The sequence below is a fragment of the Leopardus geoffroyi genome, chromosome E3 (assembly GCF_018350155.1).
Source record: "Leopardus geoffroyi isolate Oge1 chromosome E3, O.geoffroyi_Oge1_pat1.0, whole genome shotgun sequence".
NCBI classification, from domain to species: domain Eukaryota; kingdom Metazoa; phylum Chordata; class Mammalia; order Carnivora; family Felidae; genus Leopardus; species Leopardus geoffroyi.
In genome coordinates this window covers 19,570,585-19,595,619 of record NC_059340.1, presented here as the reverse complement: position 1 = coordinate 19,595,619, position 25,035 = coordinate 19,570,585, and the positions used below count along the sequence as shown (strand labels likewise).

The window sequence follows — 25,035 nt, the reverse complement described above, 5'->3', positions numbered from 1 at the left end:
CCCCGGCCTCACCCTTTCCTCACCCACTTGCCCTGCGGTGAGCTCGTTCACACCCTGCAGAACCGGCTCAGTGGCCGACACCCTGGGTGAAGCCCTCCGACCCTGGGCCCCCCATCCGTTTCCTGGCCTCCCAACCCCCATCACCGCACTCAGCCACTCAGCATGCCACTCTGCAACAACCTGTCTGCCTGTCTGTCTGTCTCCTCTCGGGTCTGGGCTCCTTGCAGGCACAGGGTGCCTCACTGGCCTCCCAGTCCTTCACGTGCAGCCCAGCACCCGGCTAGGAAAGGTATTCAGGAAATAACGTCTGTGAAATTCACTGCCGTCAATCGGGAGTCCTGTCAAGGCCCCAGGAGACAACCAGAGCCATCGGCACCTTTCCTCTCCCTGGTCCCAGCCACCCTGCAGCGATGTCACTCTAGGATCACGGTGGCACTCGGGAGTGGGCAGGAGGCCTGGTCGGGCCCCACCGCTAAGCTAACCAGGCAGGAGAGGCCCCAGGATCCACAGAAGTGGGGGCTGATTTGGTCAAATGATCTCATCAGAGCCTTTCGAGCTCAGACACTGTGCAACTCTGGAGTACGCTTCTTCCGAAGAGAAACCAGGCCCAGCAAAACCTATCACAAGTCGAGAACATTTGTGCCTCCAGCTTCACGTGTGGGAACCGAACCTATGGAAACAGACAAGTGCTGAAATTTACGTGTGAGAATGTCCACAGCGCATCATTGAGAATAAGGAACCCCATAAACGAAGCGTGTCCGTGAAATGCCATCTGCCATTAAAAATCATGTTTTACTAGAATAGTCAGTAAAAGGGTCACAATGTGTCAAGTGAACAAGAGAGGCTGCACTACAACACGAACTCGCTTTTACAAAACCAAAAATAAAGGAAAAGCAAAAACGTGTTTGCCCACATGTGCGAAAGAAAATTCACCAAAATATTAACAGTGGTTTTCTCTGATCAGATGACTTTTTTTAAGTTTTCTACATTTTTTACTACAGTATTTTACTCAGGAGAAAAAAAAAAAAAAAAAGGCTATCGAAAAAAAAGTCGACCCTCCATTGTCTGAGGCCAATGGCAGGTGAGTGGCAGAAAATGCTGGAATTTGGGAAGCTGTTACCAGTCCCCAGCCAAGACTGACCTAAAGGCTCACTGCTGTCCATCTCTGGCCTTTCCCTGTCCCCTCCCTCAGAATGCAGTCTCTGGGCTTGTCAAGGGCCTGAGAATGCACCCAATTCCAGCCACACTTCTTAAGGCCTGCTCTTGTGCCCATGGAGGGGGGCGGGAGAGCCACTGCAGACAAGAGGGATCAGATGCAAGTCGGATGACGACGAAGGGAGCAGACCCTTTCTGCAGGTCACCCAGACTCTGCTTGCACACCTCCAAGGACGGGGAGCTCATTACAATGCACACAGCTGGGGCCACGTCCAGCAGAATTGGAACAAAAATCCCCCATCTGGGCCCACCTTACTCCAACGGCCTCTCCTCTCCCACCCCAAATCCTGCCTCGAGTTCTGTCCAAGGGTACAGCTCTCAGGCGGCAGACCCCATCCCTTCACCCCTTCCATCTGTAAGGCATTCAAAAAGCCCTTTCATTGGCTCAGGCACAGACCACACTCTGGCCTCCCCTCACAGGCAGGTGAGGTGGTATTTATAGCCCAGGAATAATTGGATGTTAATTTTTTTCTGCAAAAGAGCGACTGGAGTTTCAATTTCCTCCTCTCCGGACTCTGAAGTGGGGCTAGCTGTAACTGGGAGGCTGTGACCGACACGGAGCAAGGGGCCACATCACGCGCACACGGGCACACACACGTACCACCCAGGGCCCCCGGGCCCCTCACCTCTGCAAGTGGTCCTTGTAAAGGCCTCAGAAGTAGAAGCCCTTCCTCCCCAGTCCTACCAACAAGCCAGTGGCCACTCTCACTTTGGGTGCGCAAGCCTCTTCCTGCCAGGTGTGGGATTCCACGTTAGAATCTAGCCGGTCCAGGGGCGCCTGTCTGGCTCGGTCAGTGGAGCCTGAGGCTTTTCATCTTGGGAGTTGTAGGTTCGAGCCCCACGCTGAGTGTAGAGATTACTTAAAAATAAAATTAAAGGGGCGCCTGGGTGGCTCGGTCGGTTAAGCGACCAACTTCAGCTCAGGTCATGATCTCACACTCCTCCATGAGTTCGAGCCCCGCGTCGGGCTCTGTGCTGACAGCTCAGAGCCTGGAGCCTGCTTCCGATTCTGTGTCTCCCTCTCTCTCTGGCCCTCCCCTGCTCATGCTCTCTCTCTGTCTCAAAAATAAATAAAAACATTTTAAAAATTAAACATTAAAAAAAATTTAAATTAAAAAAAAAAAAAAAAACGTAGTCCAGTGCCATCAGACTGGTTGCTATGACCCTCAAGGCAGGAGGAGCTGCTGACGCGCCATTCCAGAAACTTCCAGACAAGCACCACTTCCACACGCGAATAGCGGCTGGACAAGGCCCAGCTCTCAGACGCACCAACCGGCCCCGCCCCGAGGGCCACCCCGCTACAGCCTCCCTCCTCTCCCCTCTGATCACCGCCTCTCAGATGAGCCACCTGTTGAGACCTCCGCCTCTCTGCTGACCTCAGGCGAGACTTTGGGCCACAGAGGGGCAACTCCTGCCTGGGTGTCTAGAAAGGATCCATTCTCGAGGAGGAGAGGAACGGGATCCCGTGCCTGAGGAGCAGGGGTGGTGGACCCCAGTGGACTCCACCCCCAGCCCCGCCATCGGGTGACCTGTAAGAGCCAGCTCCCGCCCTCCGCCCCAGAGAACCGGGCGTCCCGTGTCTTTCGGCCGCTTCACTGAGAGGCTCCCCCGGCACAGTCCCACGCCCCTCACCGCCCTGCTCCGCACCAGGATGTCCTCCACCGGCACGCTGGCCCAGGGAGGCCCCGAGTGGAAAGACGCTCCCTGACCGGCGTTTCTATAACAACAACATAAGCATTTTATTTTTCATTAAGCTTCTTAGTTTCTTAGTATCACAATGGAATGATGAGAAAACGGGAACAAAAACCCACGAGTCTGCGAATCTCTGACAAAACGCAGAGACTTCAAGGCAATCGGAGGGGAGGGCGGGAGAGGCTGGGCAGAAGCGCCCAGATAGTCCCGCGTCAGGCCTCTCCGCCGCCGGCCGGGCTGGGTGGGTGGGGGCGGAATGGTGAGAAGGTGGCACTGTCACGAGCGGTCCCCGGCGCTTCTGCCTCACGGCTGGTGTCCTCGGGAGGTGCGCGGACAGCCCACAGGATTCCCCGGGGCCTCCCTGGTGCCTGGGCGCACGGGTCCCCCGCCCGCCCCTGACGTCCGGGGGCACCCCAGCCAGCGCTGAGGGGCACCCCGAAGCCGGGTCGGCTGGGTGGGCGGCGGGAGGGGGGCGTGGAGGAGCGGGGGGCAGGCAGCCGGTCAGGGTGCGGGAATCCGAGGAGCGGCGAGGCCCGTGAGGGGGCGCCTGTGGCGGAGGGCGGAGGGAGGCGGTGCGGGCGCGGCAGCAGCAGGTGTGTCCCGTGGCGGCGGGCGGCCGCGCCTAAAGCTTCACAGTGCCGGGGGGCAGGCTGTCGTTGCACAGTCTGTAGTAGCGCAGGTCGTTGACCAGCCTGTGCACGTTCTGGGTGAACGAGGGCAGGTCCTGGAAGGCAGGGGCACAGCTGCAGCCCAGCCCCACCCCGCACCCCGGCTCACCCCCAGCCCCCACCACTTCCGTCCCAGCACGCTCGAACCTTCTACGCCTCCTCGCACCGCACCGTGTCAGCACAGGCGCTGCGGGAGAGCCAGAAGCGGAGCGAACGCCCCCCTGGCGCTCCCCACGTGCAGGCCTGCGCATCCGCTCAGGGACCCACCCCCTCGAACCCCACCCAAGCCCGCGACGCACGGTGCGTTCACACCACCGTCGCAAGGGTGAAGACAGCGAAGCGCAGAGCGATCGCGGAACTTGCCCCAGGTTGCACAGAAAGCAGGGAGGGGGTTCAGACCGGACTCGCTCGTGCAAGGGAGCACGCCTGCCAACGCACACCTCTCCTTCGCCACGGCCAAGCCACGGCCACAGAGTCCACCCCCGCCCGGGCCCCGGGCGGGCCCGACCAGTCAGCAGGGACGCATCGGCGGCACCCACGGGCTGCAGACACCCATCGAGAGGGCCCCTCGCAGCCGGAACCCAGACCCCACCAGAGGCCACAACAAGAGCACCGGGGATCAGCCCCCTCATCTTTAGGCCGGGATCACCGGTGGTGGCCAGAGCGCAGGTCCAAATGCGGAGTGACCCCAATGGTGCCTGCCACAGAGCTAGTGCGCACGCCTTCTGAAAGCCCAGTGGCAGGGCGGGTTCCGGAAACGGCTGAAGCCACCGACAGCTCCCCTTGCCCACCCACGCCTCACCCCGCTAATCTGTCCTCTTCGGCCTCTGCTCAAAGCCTGCCTCTTCTAAAAAGGCCCCAGCTGCCCAGGCCAGCACCCCTGCTCATCGCTGTCGAGCCGCCCTCGGCTCCCCCTGCATGTGGGCAGTACACACTGGCTCCCGAGTGAGAAGGCCCAGCCGAGGGATCCTGCTTCCCAGCTCTAGCGTTCCCGGGCTCTGAACTGCCAACTAATGGCTGACCGTGCGGAGCCTGGGCTCATCTGTGAAATGGGATTAACAACAAGACCTGTATACACTTCAGAAGGCTGCTGGAAGGCTCATGAGAGCCGGGACATGTGACGTGGCTGGCCCGGCGTCATCCATGGAGGGCGCCGCTGCCTGTCTTCCCAGGGAGGCTCCTCTGAAGCAGGGAGGGACTGAGCCCCAATACCCTCTCCGGGGTGGAGAGGCAGCCAACTTCAGGTACAGAGGGAACTGGTGAGTGGAGGCACTGATTCCTTTACTCATCCTCCAGAAAACAAACCAAGGGGTGTCTCTTATATCAGTGGCTCCCAAATGCCAAATTCAAATTTCCTGGGGGAGGATACAAGAATATGTTCCTGTGTGTTTCATAAGCACCCCAGGTGCACTGATGCATATATAGATTTGGAAGCCCGGCTTTCAATCGAGAAGTTGGCTGACAATGACATCACTAGAAACGGACAGTTAAATATCAGGATTTGGTCTCCAGGAAAAGGAAGGAAAAATACCCAAGTGGCTGAAGTGAACTTTAAGAAAAAGTTTAGGAGGGAACAAGACATCCCAGAGAGAAAGATTCCAAGACAAGGGAAAACAGGACCTGAGTCTAAGAAAGCACTATCCTGACACACGTCACAGACGAGACGGGCAAGCGGTGAGAGGAGTCTGCTCCAGCGAGAGCGATGTGTAAATCTGAACACTAGAGGGGAACCGTAGGCAGGCTGCTCCAGGGTGGGAGGCAAGGCAGGGACGCGTGAGGACGTGGGAGAACGATTTCGTTTTGCCATGTGTCAGGTGGTGAAGGACGAAAAGGACTTGTTCCGTGGGAAGAGTTCCAGGAAAAGCCTATCGGGCAAGCGAAGAAACCTAACGGCTGACAGAGGAAGCAGGGCAGGTGAGTGCCCAGGAGGGAGGCGCCGGGACAGAAGCCGGGTGCCACGGGACCCGGACACGGGACCCGGACACACGGGCAGCGCTGGCTCCGTGTGCACCCACAGCCACCCAAGGTGCTGCACGGGGGGCCACAGAGCCCACCCTCCCGCCACGTTCCCTGAGCGGGCAGCAAGGGGGACAAGGGGGTGTGCTGCGGGGGCTTCTCCGAGGACCCGGCAGCAGGTCAGCCCACACGGAACCGGGAGGCCTGGGGAGAGCCCAGGGGCCCATCTCGAACTCTGGGGACTCAGAGACTCCTGAGCACCAGTCTTCGCAGCCTGTCTGCGAGTTCACGACCCGTGAGGGAACAGTGTCCGGATCCCGGGGGAGAAGCACAAAGAAGCTGAGGCAGTCGGACGGACTGCTGGGGCCGGGGCCCAGCGGCTGACGTGAAGAACACACACCGGGGGAGGCGTGTGCCCCTGCGTCCAGCCACAGCACCAAGTCGTTCAGGAGCCACCGGCGGGTACAGACCACTGCCCCTTCCTCCCTGAGCAGGCCCCAGGCGTGAGAGCCCTGGCCCGTCCTCCCTTTAGCCTGGCCTCTCTCTCTCCTCACCCGATCCATCTTGAAATTCCGCCCCAGCACATTTTTCTGGTTGGCATCCACGCCATCACAGCTGGTCAGAAACTCTGGGAGGAAGGCTGCAAAGAAGCCGTCAAAGTCCACAGAGGCCATGTTGTAAATGGCGATGCCGATCTCCTCCTGCAGAAGGTCGTGGGACTTGTGAACCAGGACCTGTAGCAGCACGTTCACAAACTGAAACAGCATGGTGGTCCGGAAGATCTTCTGCAGACAGAGAGGCCTGGGTAAGCCGGGGCAAGAAGGCCCGCTCTGCCCCTGGGGCCTTGAGGGTGGGACTCCACCCGCCCCCGGGGCAGCTCTGATGAAGGGCCCTTCCCGAGAGGGGGCACTGACCTTGTGGTATAGCTTCTGCTTGGTGTTGAGAGTCTCCAAGTAGAAGAGATTTTGTTTAAATAGGTGGATATCAGGCTGGAGAAAGGACTGTCCGAAAGCCTAGAAATAAGACCACCGTGTTATAAGCACCATTTAAACCACCTCAGACCAGGCCCTCAAGGGCCCCCGCCCCACACCAAAAGAATGGGCATGCCACAGGCAGTTCCTCATGCCCACAGCAGGGCTGGGGTATCCACTGCCTTGATTCTTCTGCTCAGATCTTGGGATGTTCCTGTGTAGCCTTAGCGCTTTTTTTTTTAATGTTTATTTGGGGGGGGGGGGAGGGAATGCACGAGTGGGGGAGGAACAGAGAGAAACGGAGACACAGAATCCAAAGCAGGCTCCAGGCTCTGAGTTCTGACACCAGGCTCGAACTCACAAGCGGTGAGATCATGACCTGAGCTGAAGTCGGACGCTTAACTAACTGAGCCACCCAGGCGCCCCTAGTCTTAGCTCTGAAGTCCTCCCCACTGGGCCTCACTTCACATCTTGGTTTCACCTTGGCCTTTTGGAATAAACCTCCAGATCCCTTCATGGATTCTGCCTGTGTAGCGAGAAGCTGCCCACCCTCTCCTCGGCGTCCCAGCTCTTATAAACCACAAATCCTGGGAGGCTCCTTCAACCAGCTGCCTCTGCTTGGGGTTAAGCAACAGCAAAGTTTTAAACTGCTTTGTAATTTCTGGGCTATAAGCTATTAGTTCAAGGGCAAAAAGAAACGCCCCTCTGGACCTGACCAAAACAACCCCCAAGCTGATGACGTACAAGCCCCCACCCCTAACAAGCTGCTGATTGCTCTGTCATTCTGACCCCAGGCCCCTGAGCTACAAGAAGGGGGTCTTATAATGCCTGCTACAGCAGTGACATCTCCATGATGCCCAATGTTTTATTTACTTTTTTAAGTTGGGTTTACTGAAGTGTGTGACACAGAAAAACTCCCTCTTTTGGGGTGCACTGCTGTGTGACTGGTACAGGGTCATCTAACCACCATGACAATCAAAACACACATTTCCATCTCCCCCTACCCCCCAAAAGTGTCCCTGGTGTCTCCATTAGTAGTCAGCCTTCTCCCCTGCCCCTGGGCGACCACTGCTCATTCTCGGTCCCTCCAGTTTTGCCTTTTCCAGAATGTTATATGATGTAATGGAATCATATGGCATGTAGCCTTTTGGGTCTGGCTTCTCACCCAGCACAACGTGACCTATGTTGGTGTAAGAATGTTCCTTTTTACTGTCAAGTAGCAGTCCATTATATGTGTGTGCCTCAGTTTACCCACTCACCAGATGATGGATATCTGGATTCTCTCCAGATTTGGGCAATTATGAAAAAAGCCACTATAAATACGCACGGACACGTGGCATGAATATGTTTTCATTTATCTTAAGTAAAATGCTTAGACGTAAGATTGTTGGTCAGGAAACTGCCAGACTGTGAAGCCGTCTTCCAAACTGGCTTTTACCAGTCCCGAGCAGGGGGCCAGCCATCACCAAGAAGGCTTAAAAGCAAGTCTGAAGAGGGGGATAGGAGGGGAGCAAACACTTGAATACTCCACACCCGAGGCCCCGCCGGAGACAGAAGGGCAGCAGGAGACCAGGCGTAGGGCTTGTGCTCATCCAGACTCTCCACACTGGGAGCGTGTGCCTGTGTGCCGACTGGGGCCTAAAGGGGGTAAGGGGAGAATCCCTCTGCCCATGCTGTGAAGAAAACCCTGCACTGAAACAAACAAAAGGAGAACCCTCTACTCCAACCTGGGCTTAGAACAAAAAGTTCTACGATCCAGTGCAGAATGAGGATAGTCCCGGAAAGCAGCCACGAGGCAGCCTGGCCGCCCTAGCCTCCCACGGCGGGAGACCACTTGCTTCACAGGGCGGTGTTCTACCAGCATAGTGCGGTACGGGCCAGAATGATCTTTTTTTTTTAAATTAATTTATTTATTTTAATGTTTTATTTATTTTTGAGACAGAGAGAGAGCGTGAGCAGGGGAGGGGCAGACAGAGAGCGAGACACTCCAGACACTCCAGCTCCAGGCTCCGAGCTGTCAGCACAGAGCCCGACGCGGGGCTCGAACTCACGAGCCGCGAGATCATGACCTGAGCCGAAGTCGGACGCTCAACCGGCTGAGCCACTCAGACGCCCCCTGAATGACCTTTTAAAAATGCAGATCACTGGGTCCCTCTCCAAGGGGGAGTCTCCCCAAGAGACTCCACTCAGCTCCCAGTCAAGGAGGCCTCAACAGCTGTGCTGACGGCAGGCAGTCCCCTCGCACTTGGGAAACACAAGTGCCAGCTGCTGAGCGTACACTAACTCATCCAACCTCACAATAAACCCATCAGATAAGCAGCATTCTCCCCACTTGATAGATGGGAGAGACTGGGGCTCCAAGAAGTTCATTAACTTCCTAGGTCGCAAGAGGTAGTAACCAAGCTTCGACCCAAGACGACCTGGCTTCCCCATATGTCAGGGAAGCAAACCAAGGGATGGCCAGCCAGTGGCCCCAGCTGGTGTCCAGGATGAGGCCTGTTCGTCCCGGGATCACATGGCAGCCTCACCGGCTTTTCCAGCACATTACCTGCATGATGGCACTGAACTGAGGCTCATTCTCCATCTGCTCCTCAGCGATCCCCCTCTGGACACTGGCCAGGACAGTGGACTTGAAGAAGTACCTCCAGTTGTGATGGAGTGTCCGGAACAGGAGCTCAAACAGCTCAGCCTTCACGTCAGGGGAGGGGCGCTGTGGAGACACACAGACCGTCAAACCTTCCCTTCCTGCGGCTCAGGGGGGCCACTCACAGCCTCAGCTCCGAGCAGCAAGGAGGCCCGGGCAACGCCTGATAACAGCAAGCAGAGTGTCAGTGTCCCCCGACACTGCCATCTGGTCCAGTCCCCTTCAGGCCAGCAGTTCAAACCAGGTGTATTTCCGCAGAGACATGATGCCCGGGCCAGTGCCAGGGTCGGTGCCCTTTTTCTGAGGGAAACCCTCAGCCCTCTAAGCCGGGAAAAAAACGGCTACCAAATGGCAAAGCAATGAGCGATATAGGTTTCCTGTTTAGAAAGCAGCTGATCGGATCTGTCACCTCTTCTTGGCTGTGTTGTTCCTTCCCCCAGGATAAAAACCGCTGTCCCAGCTAACCTGTTGACCCCATGCAAGACAATTAAGAAGCTTTAAAAGCAGTTTTGCCGTCTACGGAAGAGGAGTCACGGAGCACCTGGAAGGCACAGAAAGCAGCGTCAGGGGACCTCGGAGGAGGCAGCGTGTGGCGCTGAGCGCCCTCGGGGCCTGTGTCCCCGGTCACCGGCAGCAGGGTTCTGGGAGGAGGGGAGGCTCAGCAGTATTTTCTAACTGAACCAAAACTCTCCAAGTCATTGGAGGGCATGCCAGGTCACGGTATTCCAGATGTCTCTGTAGAATTCCAAACTGTAAGCCCCAGATATATTTAATTCAGCCTTGATTAAAATTAAATTGGGACCAGAGGGCACGAGCTCCCATGGCAGGAATCCTTACAGGGCCCAAGCGTGTTTAACGATGCAAAGCAACTCACTCACTTAAGCCTTAGTTGGGGGACTTAAAAAGGTTAGCTCTTACTTAACTATCACATAAAGTTTAGTTAAATTCACACTTATTCTGGATCTTGTCATGCTGAATGTAGGTTTTCTAAGGATGTGGAGTGTTTCTTTAACAACAAAACTTTTACATGGTTCCAAGCACTGGCCTCGTATCCTTGAGACCGGTGCATGGGCTTACTAGTATGTCTTAACAAGTACGTCTTGTTACGGTGTTTGCCGGAGAAAACCACGTATTCACCTAAAGTTAGAAGCTATTTGCCACGGAGACTGATCTTGCTCGCCGACCAGCCTCGCACTTAACCTGCTGTGTTTTCCCTAGACTAGTTCCAATTAACTCGACCAATGAAAAAAGACTGGACCAAGCTAAAGGCATTCTTTCCTGGAAAAAATTATTATACAGAAAAATAACTAACAAGTGAGCTTTAAAACACTGCATTTTCTTCACTATCTCGTTCCCTCCTGGGCTGCAGAAGCGAGGCAGCACGGGGGACCACCCCAGCCCCTCATACCTCGGCAATGATGGGGTACACCTGCTCCATGCACAGGGAGATGATGCTGGGGAGAAAAGGCTTGAACACCTGGCCAGGCTCCTGGACCACCACCTGCAGGATCTTCAGGAACTTCTCCACCACCCGGCAGCCAGTGCTGCCTTCGTGGAGGATGCTCTCGGCCAGCTGTTCTCTGCAGACAAGGGGAAGCACGCAGTAGCCAAAGAAATGCTCTCTGGGGGGGGGGGGGGGCCAGCATGAAAACCAACGCTCACGGCAAGTGAAGAGAAAGGAGCAGAAAGTCCTAGGTTTTGTGGCCGGCCCCACCCCTCCTTGTCCCCTGGGAGTCTGGAAGCCACGGACAGCGGGTCTGTGGTTGGTTACCTGGTAAACATGTTGAGGAAGGTCTGGATGATCTGCTCCGTGAAAGGCACGCCCATCTGTACTCTGAGGCCTCGGAACAGAGTGAGGAAGAAGCTCAGCATCTCGTCAGTCACATCTAAGCAGAGGCACAAAGCGAACGGTCAGAGGCGCGAGCACACGAGGGTAAGTGGAAGCCCGGGGCCTGGCTGACCTCCTTTTTTCAATCTGCACTATCCTCTCTCCCGAAGGCTTCCCGCTGGAAGAAATTTCCCCAACACCATTGGAGCCGTGATGCAAAGCGGGAGATGACTGAGGACATGCTGGGACGACGGCTCCGGCCTCGCGAACCTCTGGCTCACAACGGCTCACTAGAGGAAGCGAAGGTCACCTCGAAGCCTCCCTCGCCAGCCGGCATCCAGCGACACGGAGTTTTCACTGCAGGTGGGCCATTTTGTGCTCACGCTGACGGAGCGATTCAACCGGGTCAACACCTGAGTGCTTCTGCCATTTCGCTCTCTGATCGCTAATCCCCGCACTTGGGTCAGAGGTTAAGTGGCTGAAAATGGATAATGACTGTGTATTCAGGCTGCGTGGCCCTCTATTATTAATGGTCCATTATCATTAATGGACCAATAATGGGACTAATTGCCGAAAACGTTGGTTACGTTTCCTCCGGTTCCACTGGCAGATCTCAACAATCATCTCGTACAGTGTTCTGGCTCTAACCTCACACACTCCGCTTACAAGAGGCAATCAGTGAATGCTTGCTGACTGACAGGCCCCAATAGTCCTCTCCGAAGACTGACGAGGCTGCTGTAAACGCTCTCCCGAGAGCCAGAAAGAGCCTCTATCGGGTGAGGGAGGGAACCATGTCGGCAAAACCCACCTTGCCATCTAAGGAAATACGCGGCACCCGTGGGAAAAAGTTCCTTCCCCTCCTTTACAGAGCCCCCTGCACCTCACCACTCGTGGCCACGCTGGGAGAAGGCAAAGACTTAGAAGCGAGCCCCAGGTAGACGCCCCAAGTGACTCCGGGCCACACGACACAGGCGCAAGGCCCAGGTGAGGGCTCCACGGGGCCTCAGCCCCCCTCCCCCCCCATGAGCGTCCCTGCCCTCTGCCTTCAGAACCCGGGCCCGCACCGCCAGCTCCTTGTGTTCTGCCGAGCAGTCGCTGTGGGCCTTGCAGGCGCCTGCCAGCAGCTCCTACCTGACTGGTGGATAAAAGCTGGAAAGAGGGCCAGGGAGACTTGCACGGATTCCTGCAGCGACTGGTAGCAGATCTGCCGGGACTTGGTGGACTCCCCGGAGATGCTGTCCACGATGTCTTCTAAAACACTAAGCGTCTGGTGGATAATCACTTTGGCTGCAAATCGAGATTCAGTGCATGTTATGACTTGTCGGAGGATAAGGCAGGGGGCCGGGGAATACCCGGGAGGGGGCGAGATTCGCAGAAGTATTCGGAGGGCGATCGCAGAAACCCTGCTGAACGAACACAGTCTCTCTTCATGGGCTTCTCCACCTCTCCCGTCTCTCTCTCCCTACACCCTCTTCTTTCTTCTTTTCTCCGCCCGGACTCTGGCTGCCTGCTTGCTCAGATTTTTGCCTCTCTTCTGCCTCTGTCCACCAGAAACAAGGCCACCCAGAGGAAAAGATAAAACGTGGCCCCCAGTTAGGTGTCTAGATTCTAAGACGGTGAACAGACGGGTGAGACTGGGCGTCCCAAGGTAATCACCCCAGGCGAGAATGGACAGATGCGGATCCGACACCCCTTCCACCCGACGTGTACCTCCCCGCCTGGCGATCGGCACCAGCACCCCGCTGGCCCATCTACTGCTGCTACGTTCGTGAATAAACTGCGTGTTCGCCCCTTATCCTACTGGGCCTGGGGCCTGACGATATATATGATTATTATGGTATCATATGATGTTATCAACAATATACGCTTCTTTTTTTTTTTTTAATTTTTTTTTTTTCAACGTTTATTTATTTTTGGGACAGAGAGAGACAGAGCATGAACGGGGGAGGGGCAGAGAGAGAGGGAGACACAGAATCGGAAACAGGCTCCAGGCTCTGAGCCATCAGCCCAGAGCCCGACGCGGGGCTCGAACTCACGGACCGCGAGATCGTGACCTGGCTGAAGTCGGACGCTTAACCGACTGCGCCACCCAGGCGCCCCAACAATATACGCTTCTAATGAGACCCTGATGTAAACGCGATGCCTTCAGGGAACACAGAGAAAGCAGAGGTGGTGGCCGGCAAACGGGCAGGAGCTCAGAGGACACAGAAAGGGCCCTGATCAGAGGTGCCGGATAGGAACCACAGACGGGCACTTGACGGCCCTACACCCAGACAGGCTCCTTGTCAGTACACTGGGAACAGCCAACAGCCCCACCTTCACGGGGCTGCCGCGAGGATGAGAGACAAGGTTGAGAACGTGTCTAGCCCAGTGCCTGGCACATCGGAAGGTCCAGCACAGGGAAGCTGTCACCATTCCTCAGCACTGGTGGGGCTGGCTCCTCCCCTTAGACACGGAGCTTCCCACCGGCTGCCCTAAGAAGCACCCCCATGGCTCAGCCTGAGCTCAGCAGACTCAACGCTGGCAGAGCTCCAGAGGGCGGAACCAGAGCGGGGCTGAGGGCTGGCCTCTACCTGGTGGGGCTCCCTGGGTCGCCCTGGCCCCTCAAGCTCACCAGCCTCTGCGGCGGCTGAAGCAGCTTCCAGAGAAACGTAAAGCCGAAGGAACAGATGCTCTAGAGGAGCAGGTTTGACTCCTGACTCCACTAGATTCTGTCTCCTCATCTGAAAACGTGGACAGAGAGAGACCATTACCTCACCCAAAGGACTGAGCATGAAAGAGAAGAATGCTCACGACGGACCTGCTTCTCTAACGGCCAGCCACGCGGACCTCGGCAAGTGCACACAGGGCACACGCATCCTATGGAAGGAGCCCCTCCCTCACAGCTGCTACAAGGACCGGGGCCAGGAAACTGCACTCGGGTCAGACGTTTCTCCAAGACGAAACAAGGCACAGGGAAAGTAGTTTAGGGGGAAAAGGCAGTAGAGTTAAGAGACCAAAACTTGACCTCTGATGTGTAAGGAAACTGAAATAACCAAAGCGTATTCATAAAAATGTACAAGAGCAAACGGAAAGCACCGTTAAATATGTAGTAACAGGAGAGATACATAAAGTGTGATACCTTCCATGGAATAGGATGTTATCAAATCATTAAAAACAATGCTTTTCAGAACAAAGGGGTGATGTCGTGCAAGACAAGGATCTGGAAGCATTCAGAACCAAACCTGACTCCCGACCCCACCACCTTCTCTCTGATCCTGAACAACCTACACCTGCTGAGCCTGGTGGGGGGAGGGCGCTTCACAATGGAGAGACTGGCAGGCACTGCTCAAACCAAGTGATCCCAGAGAGCATGCCAAAATGGGACACACAGAAGTGACACAACGGGAGGTACACGTCACTGCCCAGGTGGTATTCACACCCCAACTGCTGGAAACAATCAGACAGAAAAGATTATGGGGCATTTTACATGGAAATGGGTCTGGACTCTTCAAAACTGTCAATGTCAGAAGAAACAAAAAACCAGGAATACTTTTCTATGTTAAAAGACTGAAGAGGGGCACCTGTGGCTCAGTAGGTTGAGCGTCCAACACTTGATTTCAGCTCAGGTCTTGATCTCACAGTTCGTGAGATGGAACCCCATGTCGGACTCTGCACTCACGGTGCAGAGCCTGCTTGGGATTTTCTCTCACCCTCTCTCTCTGCCCCTCCCCTGCTTCTGCACTTCCTCTCTCAAATAAACAAACAAACAAACAAACAGAGATGTGACAACCAAACAGAACACAAGCTCCTTGACTGTATCTTGGACTTTTTAAGAAGCAAAAAAGGCCACTTTGGTAACACCTGGGGAAAACCTGAACATGGTCTATGTGTTAAATGACATTACCGTAATGTCACAACTTGGCTGTATTCGTGGTGTTCGGGTTACAGGAGAGAACACCTTGTTCTCAAAGACAAAGGTTAAGGTGTCAAGGATAAAGTGTCGGTAACTTCCTTTATTTAAAGGGCTCTGCTAAAAAGAAGTGTGTCGGGAGGTGGGAGGAAACACGAGTGTGGCAAAATACTAACAAGTGGTAAATCCTAGTGAAAGATACACAGTTGTTCCTTTGCTTCATCCTTCAACTATTCTGTAGGTTTGAAAACTTTTCAAAGTACTAAACTGGGACGGGAAAAAACACTCCAGGCCTGGATTTGATCACTTGCGGCAGGAGGAGAAGACGAACCTCACAGGGCTGCAGGGAGGACCGCACGACGTAATGTACATGAAGTTCTGGGACCCCGCCTGGCACGCAGCGAACACCCCACAGACATTACTCTAAGTCTGTGCACCGTGGGAACCATGGGTTCTATTCAGCAAATAGAGCCAGCAGGTGGTGGTACCCGCTCTGCAGTGAAGCCATGGCCGCGGAAGCGTATGCTCTGGCCGACGAAAAGTGAGCGGAGATACAAATGATGGGTGTCACCTGCAGACCAGTGCTTTAAGAGCCACTGCACAAGCCCCCACGTCCCTGTCCCCGTGTAAGCACAGACTGCGGGGCGGCCTTCAGCGGCCTGGGTTGCTGAGTCGCCAGGAAAATAAGCAGGACGTCCTCCAACCCCCCTGGCCCCAGCTGAACATGCAGTGTGAGCGAGAAATACATCTTTCTCCTGGATTAAGCCACTACGCTTTGGGCACTGTTTGTTACCACAGGGCAAACCTACCCAACCCATGCTGGCTGACTGACATAAGCACGTGTAAAATAAAGAGACAAAAGACCACTAGATTTTCTGAAACACGACTCCACACTAGCTGTATGTAACCCCTGCGCCAATGACCTCCTCTTACCCGAGTTTCCCCAGGGGTAAAATCAGGATAATCAACAGTGCCTAACTCGTAGGCTGATGTGGAAATTCAATGAATTAGTGAATGTAAAACACTGAGAACCAGGACCAGGCAAACACCGGACCGTGAAGGCTGGTGCCGGCTCGGCCGGAGGAGTGATGGCGGGGAGAGGACCGCCCAGGCAAGGGCCCAGCGCTCAGTACACCCTCACGAGCTCCGCTGCTCCCATGCAGCTCCAGAACTAGAAGACATACTTAAACAGAGAATAAGGATGACAATGAGAGAATTAAAAGGGTGACTTTCTAAAATACTAAAACCAATGAGATTTAAGAGTTTTCCCCTTCTTTATACTATTCTAATATTTTTGTACAATAAGCATTATGGTAATGTCCCTGATTATGAAAATGATGTTTTTTAAAAAAATGCTGGTATTTATTGCTATTTTTAACATTTGTTGACATTCTGTGAATGATGTTATCAATAATGTTCCAATACTTTCTCACTGTGAAAATAGTGTATTTTTTTAACATGTACTATAAAATTTGTACGTCAGAGAAATCTGATGCCTTCTACTTGAACTGAGTTCTCTTGATTCATTTTTCTCTCCCTTTTTAATATAAATAATTAAACTTGAAGTGCCATTTGTGAAGATACCAAGTTCTTTCAAAGCCTCTGAAATACATGCATTTGGAGAAAGGTTAAAAATAGTTTCAAAAGACAGTTCTTAGATCTGCTCTTCCCAGTGAATTGCTTTGATTGCTTATGTAAGTATCTGAAACGGATCAGTCCCTGTACATTTTTTTATCCAAGGAAGGCACCATTGACGGTTTACTTATTTTTGACATTTTAACTAAGAGAAGGGGTGTCCCACATTCAGGAAATAGGTCCAGCTGACGCGTTCACAGAATTCCACAGAGAAGCGGCTTCTACCGCCGAAGGCTGGCTCTCCCACTTTGCAGCTGAGGGACTACGGACAGATGAACGAATGCCTCATCGGCCACAAAGGAAGACAGCGCCTGGCCTACCTGTCTCCCGGGGCCGTCCCCGGCTCTGGGACACTTACTGTCATCCAGCGGCATCTTCCTCTGTGGGGCCGCAGCATTGGGTTTCAGATCGCGATAGTCCCGTGAGAGCGCGGAGATGAGGCTGGCGTGGTTGATGGAACGTACGGGCCACTGCTGCTCATTCTCAGGCAGGTTTGGCCACGGAAGCAGCAGGATGTTAGAGAGGGCTCGGCACACCAACACCTGAGCCTGGAAGAGACCACGCCCCCGCCCCAGGTATCCATCAGAGGGTTAAGAGCAACAGCCGCGGCACCGGACGCAGCCTGGGCACCCAGGGCACACGCGGAGCTCAGGCCTCCGGGCTCCTTTCTCACAGGCTGGGCCTAAGGCTTCGGTCCAAATCTAAGGTAAGGCAGGGAGGAAAGTGAAAGTGAAGCAAAAACACCACGCCTCGGTCCAGCGCGTTCCAGGCCCCATCCTGGAATGTCATTTCCCGGTGCTGTCACTGCCCCTCCACTCTGGTACCTGCAGCATTACAGGGTGGGGGAGTCAGAGTCACTGCAGACGCTCGGTCTAACCAGTCCCTTAGCTGCTGGCTCCCAACACCCTCGGAGGAGCCGCTGAGAACAGGGCTGAGAGAGAGAGAGAGGCTGCCGGAGAACCTCTTACAATCAATGTGCCTTTGGCGCCAGGTCAAAAGCAATACTCTGCCACCCCGGGTGCACCCAAGTAACTGCTCCGACTCCCCTCGGACACCACCTGTGTCTTGCTGGTTTTTAAACTTCCAGCCTGAGCCTCCTGAAGGATTTTGTGAAAATCCTTGTCTGGAGCTTCTCAACCCTAAGAAAACAAACGTAACAACGGACTGTTTTAAACCAAAAGGAATGCAAAGAAGACGCTGACACCAGCCAAATCGCTGGCTCTCAAAGCAGCGCCACCTCAGCACCTAACGGGAGGGTCTTTTACATCCTAATCTGCACACCGCCCGACTGCGTCGGGAAGGGCCTGACAACAGAGCACGGAGGCTGCCCTAAGTGCCACCTGGGAGGAAACCATCTCTGGCGGCACAGCCCGTAAGCTCTGAGTGCGAAAGAAAGGCCAGACTCCTCTTGCTCAGCCTCATGGCTCCAGGGCCCATGCAGCGTGGCCCTGGGGTCTCACCTTATCGACGAGTCGCTGAGCAGAGGCATCGGTGATTCTGTTGAACACTTTCTGCACCGCGGGGATGCTGATCAGAAAGACAGGCCTCACAGTGGTGGCCAGTGAGACCAGTAAGTGGCACGCAGATAGCAGCAACTTGTCTTGGACCTGGAGACAGAAGAGAACGTGTCGGTTCACTAGCTCTCCCGCGAGGCTGCGATTCGAAGAACTCTGACGAGGCAGTCACAAGCCAGATCTGCTGCCGGGCTGTCGTTCCACATAACTCAGGCTCTGTGTCCAAGAAGTTTCCGGGGACGGCGCCCAGCAACGAGGCACGCTCCTCTGTGCCACGTCGCAGCTCCTGACCTCACGCCGGGAGCACCACCTCCAGTTCCTCCTGTCCTTAGTCGCTGGCACCTCTGGGTGCGATCGCTTCTCAGCTCCAAAAATTCCACGGCAGACTCCTTGGCATGTCATTCAAACTACTCGGGATTGTTCACCGTACTCCTCCCGCTCCAACCAAGCCAACGTTTCTCTCCACCCGCCTTCCAACACTCAACCGGTCACACCAGGCTCTCCTGCTTCCTCCCCTCCGCGTGCCAATCAAAAACCTGGTTCAAGGACCTTCTGCCCTTTTCAAATTAGCAAAAGAGAAAACTCTTTATAGATACGACCTAATGCTGGTAAGACTGGTAAAAAACAGCACACCAAAGAGTCACGGGCATGCAGTTACTTTCTAAAGAAATATTATTAGAATTTCCTAGAACCACACATTATCCCTAACCTTTAACCCCGCTTTAAGAAAATCACCTAAAAGGATAAAGCTAAGTGCATACGTGCATTTCAGAATGATCTATGGTGATTTTTTTCAAATGCAGGCAACATTAAAGTCCAGCAATGGCTGGATACATCATAAATTATATAAATCCCCCCTGGTGGGATATTGTAACTCATTTACAAATTGCAATTACAAACTGAACAAAACCTGGGGCACCTGGGTGGCTCAACTGATTAAGCATCTGACTTCCACTCAGGTCATGAGCTCATAGTTCATGGGTTCGAGCCCCACGTCAGGCTCTGTGGCGACAGCTCGGAGCCTGAAGCCTGCTGCAGATTCTGTGTCTCCCTCTCTCTCTGCCCCTCCCTCGCTCACACTCTCTCTCTCTCAAAAATAAACATCAAAAAAAATTTTTTAACAACCTAAACAAAACCTTATGGAAATCAATACACTGTTAAGAGGAGGACAGAATGCTACGTAGATGAAGACTACAAAAAAAACAGGGCCCAGTTGGTTGCTTGTCCAACTCTTGATCTCAGCTCACGTCATGATCTCGTGGTTCACGTGACAGAGCTCCAAGTCAGGCTCTGCGCTGACAGCTCAGAGACTGCTTGGGATTCTCCTCCTTCTGACCCTCCCACACTTGCACTCTCAAAGCAAATAAACTTTAAAAAAAAAAAAAGACGAACACCCATATGCTCCATAATATAAACTGATGGTTTTCTCAAAGGACAGCTGAGTAGAAGCTGTCAAATTTACTTGGATGCACCTTTGACCCGGTAAATCCACTTTCCGGAACCCATCCTACAAGGATGTACATACCAAGAACTAATTTCCATCAACAGGAGAATTATAAAACATTCCCACTACCAAACAGCAGTGTTTTAGAATGGGGGATTAAAGAGTACCATAAATTTTCGGTCTATAATTTAAACAGTGTTTAACTTCTTCACAATGAGCATGCATTCATGTGGGACTGAGGTTAAAAACTTAAGCTACATTTGAGTTTATATGGACCACAGCTCAAAAGGAACATGAGAGGACACGTGGTTCTATGGTAGTGCTGAGAATTATGGGTCTAACACCATGCGATATTTTGATTTTATAATAAGTGGGTATGTGGACAAAAGGACAAGGACTTAGATACAAAGTGTAGCCCTTGGGGCGCCTGGGTGACTCAGCTGGTTAAGTGTCCAACTCGATTTCAGCTCAGGCCACGACCTGGAGGTTCGTGGGGCCGAGACCCGTGTCAGGCTCCGCGGTAACGGTGCGGAGCCTGCTCGATGTTCTCCCTCGGCCCCCCACCCCCCCCCCCCCCGCAATAAACAAACTTAAAAAGCGTAGCCCTTGCTGCCTTAGGACCTTGGTGCTGATCAGAGGTGTGACGGCATCCATGGTGGTGGAGACGAGCGTAACAAACTGCTGTGTGTTCTGCCGATGAGCTTCGCTGCAGTACTGCGCTAGCCAGTGAGAGTACGCCTGGAGAGCAGCCAGGGACTGGGCATGCCTGCAAAGGGGAGAGAAGATGCGATTTCAAAGGTTAAGGTCAAGACATATGAGCATCAAACTTGTGTCCACAGCAAGTAAGGATTCCACTCATTGCATTTACCATTCTAAGACACGCGAGATGGCACAGAAATCACGTACTCGCTCAGGTAGGACCTAAAAATCAAAACTCATCATCTAAATGTTGCCACCACTGCCTGTGACACAGAAAGCAGTCAGTTCTCTATGAAGCTACGGCTCCTTTTAGTGGACAACGAATTTTAGGAAACGAGAGCCTGGGGACTTAGGGGTCTCACCGCTCCTAGGACCTTTTAGGGGACAGAGCTAGGATTCAGGCAGACACCACGTGGAAATCAAACTGGTCGCCACCAACCGGGTGGCAAGTTGAGCTCAAGCGCCTCAGACAGGACACAAGAAGGGCAGACCACCACCTGTCTAGTGTTCTCGCGAAAAATGTTGACCATCGATCTCATACAGATCAACAACCAGACAAATTTCGATTTTTAAGATTTTCCTTAGGAAAAAAAATTAAGAGGGTGCCTGGGTGGCTCAGTCGGTTCAGTGTCTGACTCTTGATGTGGGCTCAGGTCATGACCTCACGGTTTGTGAGTTCAAGGCCGGCATCAGGCTCCGTGCTGACAGCGCAGAGAGCCTGCTTGGGATTCTCTCTCTCTCTCCCTCTCTCTCTGCTCCTCTCCTGCTTGCACCCTCTCTCTCAAAATTAAGTGAACATTTAAAAACAAAAAAATTAAGACCTAAATCTCCCCAAAACTCCATTTCTCTTTCCCTCATCTGACTCTCCTCCTTTCTCTCCCTCCCACCAACATGTACAATCTCGGGAGCTGATCTAGATTATGGGAGAGAAATGTAGTAAGGGATTCATGATTAGTTAGACATTGGATCCAAAGAAAGAAGGACACTTCTTAGGCAACTGGAGAAATTAGAGTATGGAAAAATATATACATATACACTCTTAAAAACCCCAGATATTACGGCATCCGTGAAAGTCTCAGAGTATTGATAATGGTATTATGGTTATGTAGGAGGAGGACCTTGTTCCCAGAGATATGTGCTCAAGAGTTTATAGGTGAAGTGACATGTTTGCAATTTATTTTCAGTTTACTTACAAAAAAATAGTGTGTGTTCACCTGTATAAACAAAAAGGAAGCGTGAGAAACAAAAGCAAATGTGGCGAAATATCTATAACTGATCAATCTAGCTTGAGAGTATAGGGTGTTCATTCTGTTTTTCCCCTTTTCTACAGGTGTGAACTTTTTCAAGCCGTTATTTTGTATTTTACATTTAGAATGCACTGACTGTTTTAAGCTCTGAAAGTCGGCCTTTGGAGTCTAGGAATTTTAGTCAATCTATCAAATTTACAGAGCTCCGTAAGGCTTAAAGGGAGGGGCTCCAAAACTTCCTGAAATTGTGTGCAAGATGTTGTGTTTATGAGCAAATTAGCATTTTTCTCGGCAGAAGCTTCACAGCTTTCTCTAATCTCGAAAAGGAAAAGTATATATATATATATATATGTATGCATGTGTGTGTGTATATATATATATACACACACACACATGTATACACATACACACACACACACACACACTCTGAAAAAAAAAACCTAAACCACTAAAGTAACACATAAGACTCTCTTCTATCATTTACCTAATTTGCAGCTTAAGAACTGCTCCGGAACAGGGGTCAGCAGACTTTTTCTGCAAATACCAGAGTGAAAATATTTTAGGCTTTGCAGGCCACACACACTCTGTCACAGCCACTCTGCCGCTGCGGCACAAAAGTAGCATAGATGATACGTAAATGGATGGGCCCAGCCGTGCTCCAATCCTAATTTACAAAAGCTGGCAGTGGCCTGGATTCGGTACAGGCCATAGTCCGCCAATGCCCGCTCCGGTCCAGAGCAAGCCTTCCAGGCAGTGTGATCCCTGGGATGTGGCCCCGCCTCCAGTCTCCATTCTGCTGTCCCTTCCACAGTCACTGTCCTAATAGCTCCCCACCGTCCTGAAAGCTTCTCAAAGTGTGGTCCCTGAATGTTCTTCAGAATCGCCTGAGGTCTTGCGTAATCCGCAAATACCCGAGCCTTACACATCCTGCTGTAGTCAGAATCTCTGATGGAATGTGTTCCCCAAGTAATTCTCTGGGCCCTACAGTTGCAGTCACTGGCCCACAGGAGAAGATTCACGGCACTCGAGCTGTTTCCACCATAGTCCTACCGTGCCTATCCGGCCTCATCTCCCACCACACAAACCACACACCACCCCCTAATCATGGGGCTCTGCAACACATCTTTGTCTTGGTTCATGCTGTTCTTTCTTCCTGAAATGCCTACCCCACATACCCTCTGCTCCCAGCTCTCATCTGCCTGATGAATTCCACTTACTCCAACCACCCCTGCCCCCAGTCAATCTTTCTCTCTGCCTAGGCTTGGAGGAGGGAGTTTTTCTCCTCTTCATGGCAGGCACAACTGTTCCTTTCTATCCAGAAAATTCCTGGGGGCCGGAGGACAAGGTCCCTCCTGAGAACGCACAAACAGCTAACTCTGTACTTACACATCAATGAGGTCAGGTTTCAGTACTGACGGCACAGCAGTTTCAATGTTGTACAATTTTATCTGAGATCCATACAGAGTGACTTTGACCAACCTGTTGGCAAAGAAGCAGGTAAGAGAAAACATTCAGCTTATGGGCTAACATAGACAAAATGGACAAGGTACCAACAAAGGTCCCAAAGACTGACTTTTTTCCATCCAAAGAAGAATCAAGACCAGACCTTCAATTTTATCCCAAAGATACCTGAGGTGTGCATGAAGATTTATATAAAGACACTAACTAAAGCTGACTTACAGAATCAAAAAATTTTGTGCGCAAAATAAATATCTAACAGGGAAATATAAGATGATATAATATATACAATAAAAGTGACTAAGAAGTAAATATTTCATGGTGTGTATTTTACCACAACGAAAAAACACTGGACAAGAAGTAAATGTTTCAGGTAGACAGATATATGACAAAGAAAATACAGCAAAATGTTCACTGTAGAATCTAGGTGACAGGTATATGGGTGGTCCCTGTATAATTTTTCAACTTTCCTGAAGATTCGAAGATGTTCATGATAAAATGTTTGGGGGAGAGGGCAGGGCACGAAGCAAAAAAGGTTTTAGGACAAATCGAAGGGTTTTTGACATGAAGTACAATCCTTCCAGAAGCAAGCTGCTGCGCCCACTGGTGGCGCAAGGGCTCACTGCACGCAGACAAGCCTTCAATCCAGTAACTGAGAGCCGGCTGCACAGAGAAACGGAAAATGCCTCTTTTGTTAGAGATGGATGCTCCTTTCTGAGCAAAGGGAAGAAGCCGGAGACGCGGCGAAGTTCTCCCCGTGCCTGCTCTTTAAGGAAGCCTGGGAGCAGGTCTGAGGCGGGCGCCAGGGAAGACAATGGGTGTTTCTCTCCCTCGGTGCCACGGCACAGAGCTTCTCAAACTTCACCGAGCGGAAGACTCAACTGGGGAACCTGTCATAGTGCAGGCTCCCTGGTCCAACCCCACAGCCCGACCCTGCAGCTGCAAGGAGGAGCCTGGAAATCTGCATCTCTGGAAACATCCTGGGGCTCCGTGCGCGTGGACCACACTCTGGAAAGTGCTGCTCTCTGAAGGGCCCAGAAAGCGGGACTTCACTAGAAAACCACAAGCTTGAGTCCCAAAGTACTGAGGGTCAGGAATCAGTCAGAAAGTGAGGGTGAAAGTGCCAAGGGTTCTCGACTGGAAGCTCTGGAAAGGGGCCGGGGTGATAACGTAAGCGACGTACCAACATGCACCCGGTGTTTAGCTCTTTAAACTGTTCTCCATTCTTCACATTCACATAGTAGGCATACATTTATTTAGTGGCACTGAATACACACTCAGAGCGTGCAGCCACCCGCTCCTGTCTCCTTTACCTTTTCATCCTATAAAACTCTAAGTATGGACCCACGAAAGAGCGACCCCATCCCCCGCCGCAGCCCTGGCCACCGCCATTCCCCTTTCCCTCTGGTCCGGACTATTCCATGGGCCTCACGTTAAGTGGAGTCACCCTGTGTTTGACTTTACATTCCGCTTTCGCGTTCCCCAACATCCTTTAGTGCTACTGTACACGGAAAATGGGCTTCTAAACGTGTCTTTTACGATTTCTATGTGCAGCAGTTTAGCTAGGAGGAAGCCTGAGTGAAAAGCCGGCTAATCACACAGGCTACGAAGATCAAATAGTTGTAACAAGGAGCCTTCTCTCACACTTTATTCTGAATGAAGACAAGACTGCAAAGTACCTGTAGGTACTGAGCCTCAAACCTAAAAGCAGTGCAGAAAGATGTATATATAAGGACCTATGAGCTAATGACGCAGGAACTCTGAACTCCGAAAAGATACAGATTTCAAGGAGGAAGAACGCGTCCCATTCCGCTAACCGTCAGTGGAGTGGGAACAGGCCTCACCCAGGACGACGAGGAAGGAGGATGCTAGAGGTGACAGCTCTGTGGTGTGGCAAGAGCACAGCATCTGGACTCAGGAAGACGGTCAAAAACCCATGTGTTCCCTCTTGTGAAGTGTGGCCTGAAGAGAGGCACTCACCATCTCTGGGCCACGGTTGGCTCACAGGGAACGTGACATCCTCATCCCCCAAAGTAAAGAATGAAATGACACGTGCAAAACCACTTTGAAAGTTTCCTACCACGTGCTACTTTTACTATTTATTGATATTAATCTGGCTTTTAAAGATTTATTCAAAACTCTTTGTTTTCTCTGCTTTTAAGCTAAGAGTAA

At 52.5% G+C, this 25,035-nt stretch overlaps 1 protein-coding gene across 7 annotated transcripts in view; it reads right to left on the bottom strand.

Annotated features, from left to right (window-relative positions):
- Positions 1-2,929: 2,929 nt before the first annotated feature.
- XPO6 (exportin 6) overlaps positions 2,930-25,035 on the bottom strand; it is a 104,759-nt gene continuing 82,653 nt past the window's right edge. For all 7 annotated transcript variants that reach the window (XM_045461389.1, XM_045461390.1, XM_045461393.1 and 4 more), the window contains exons 14-24: positions 22,792-22,884; positions 20,081-20,225; positions 17,962-18,108; positions 16,860-17,049; positions 12,106-12,261; positions 10,918-11,032; positions 10,555-10,726; positions 9,051-9,212; positions 6,446-6,544; positions 6,086-6,316; positions 2,930-3,631 (exon numbers count right to left, since the gene is read on the bottom strand). In XM_045461389.1, coding sequence (XP_045317345.1) covers positions 3,530-3,631; positions 6,086-6,316; positions 6,446-6,544; positions 9,051-9,212; positions 10,555-10,726; positions 10,918-11,032; positions 12,106-12,261; positions 16,860-17,049; positions 17,962-18,108; positions 20,081-20,225; positions 22,792-22,884 — 1,612 coding nt within the window. In that variant the 3' untranslated portion in view covers positions 2,930-3,529. The remainder of the gene's footprint in view (positions 3,632-6,085; positions 6,317-6,445; positions 6,545-9,050; positions 9,213-10,554; positions 10,727-10,917; positions 11,033-12,105; positions 12,262-16,859; positions 17,050-17,961; positions 18,109-20,080; positions 20,226-22,791; positions 22,885-25,035) is intronic.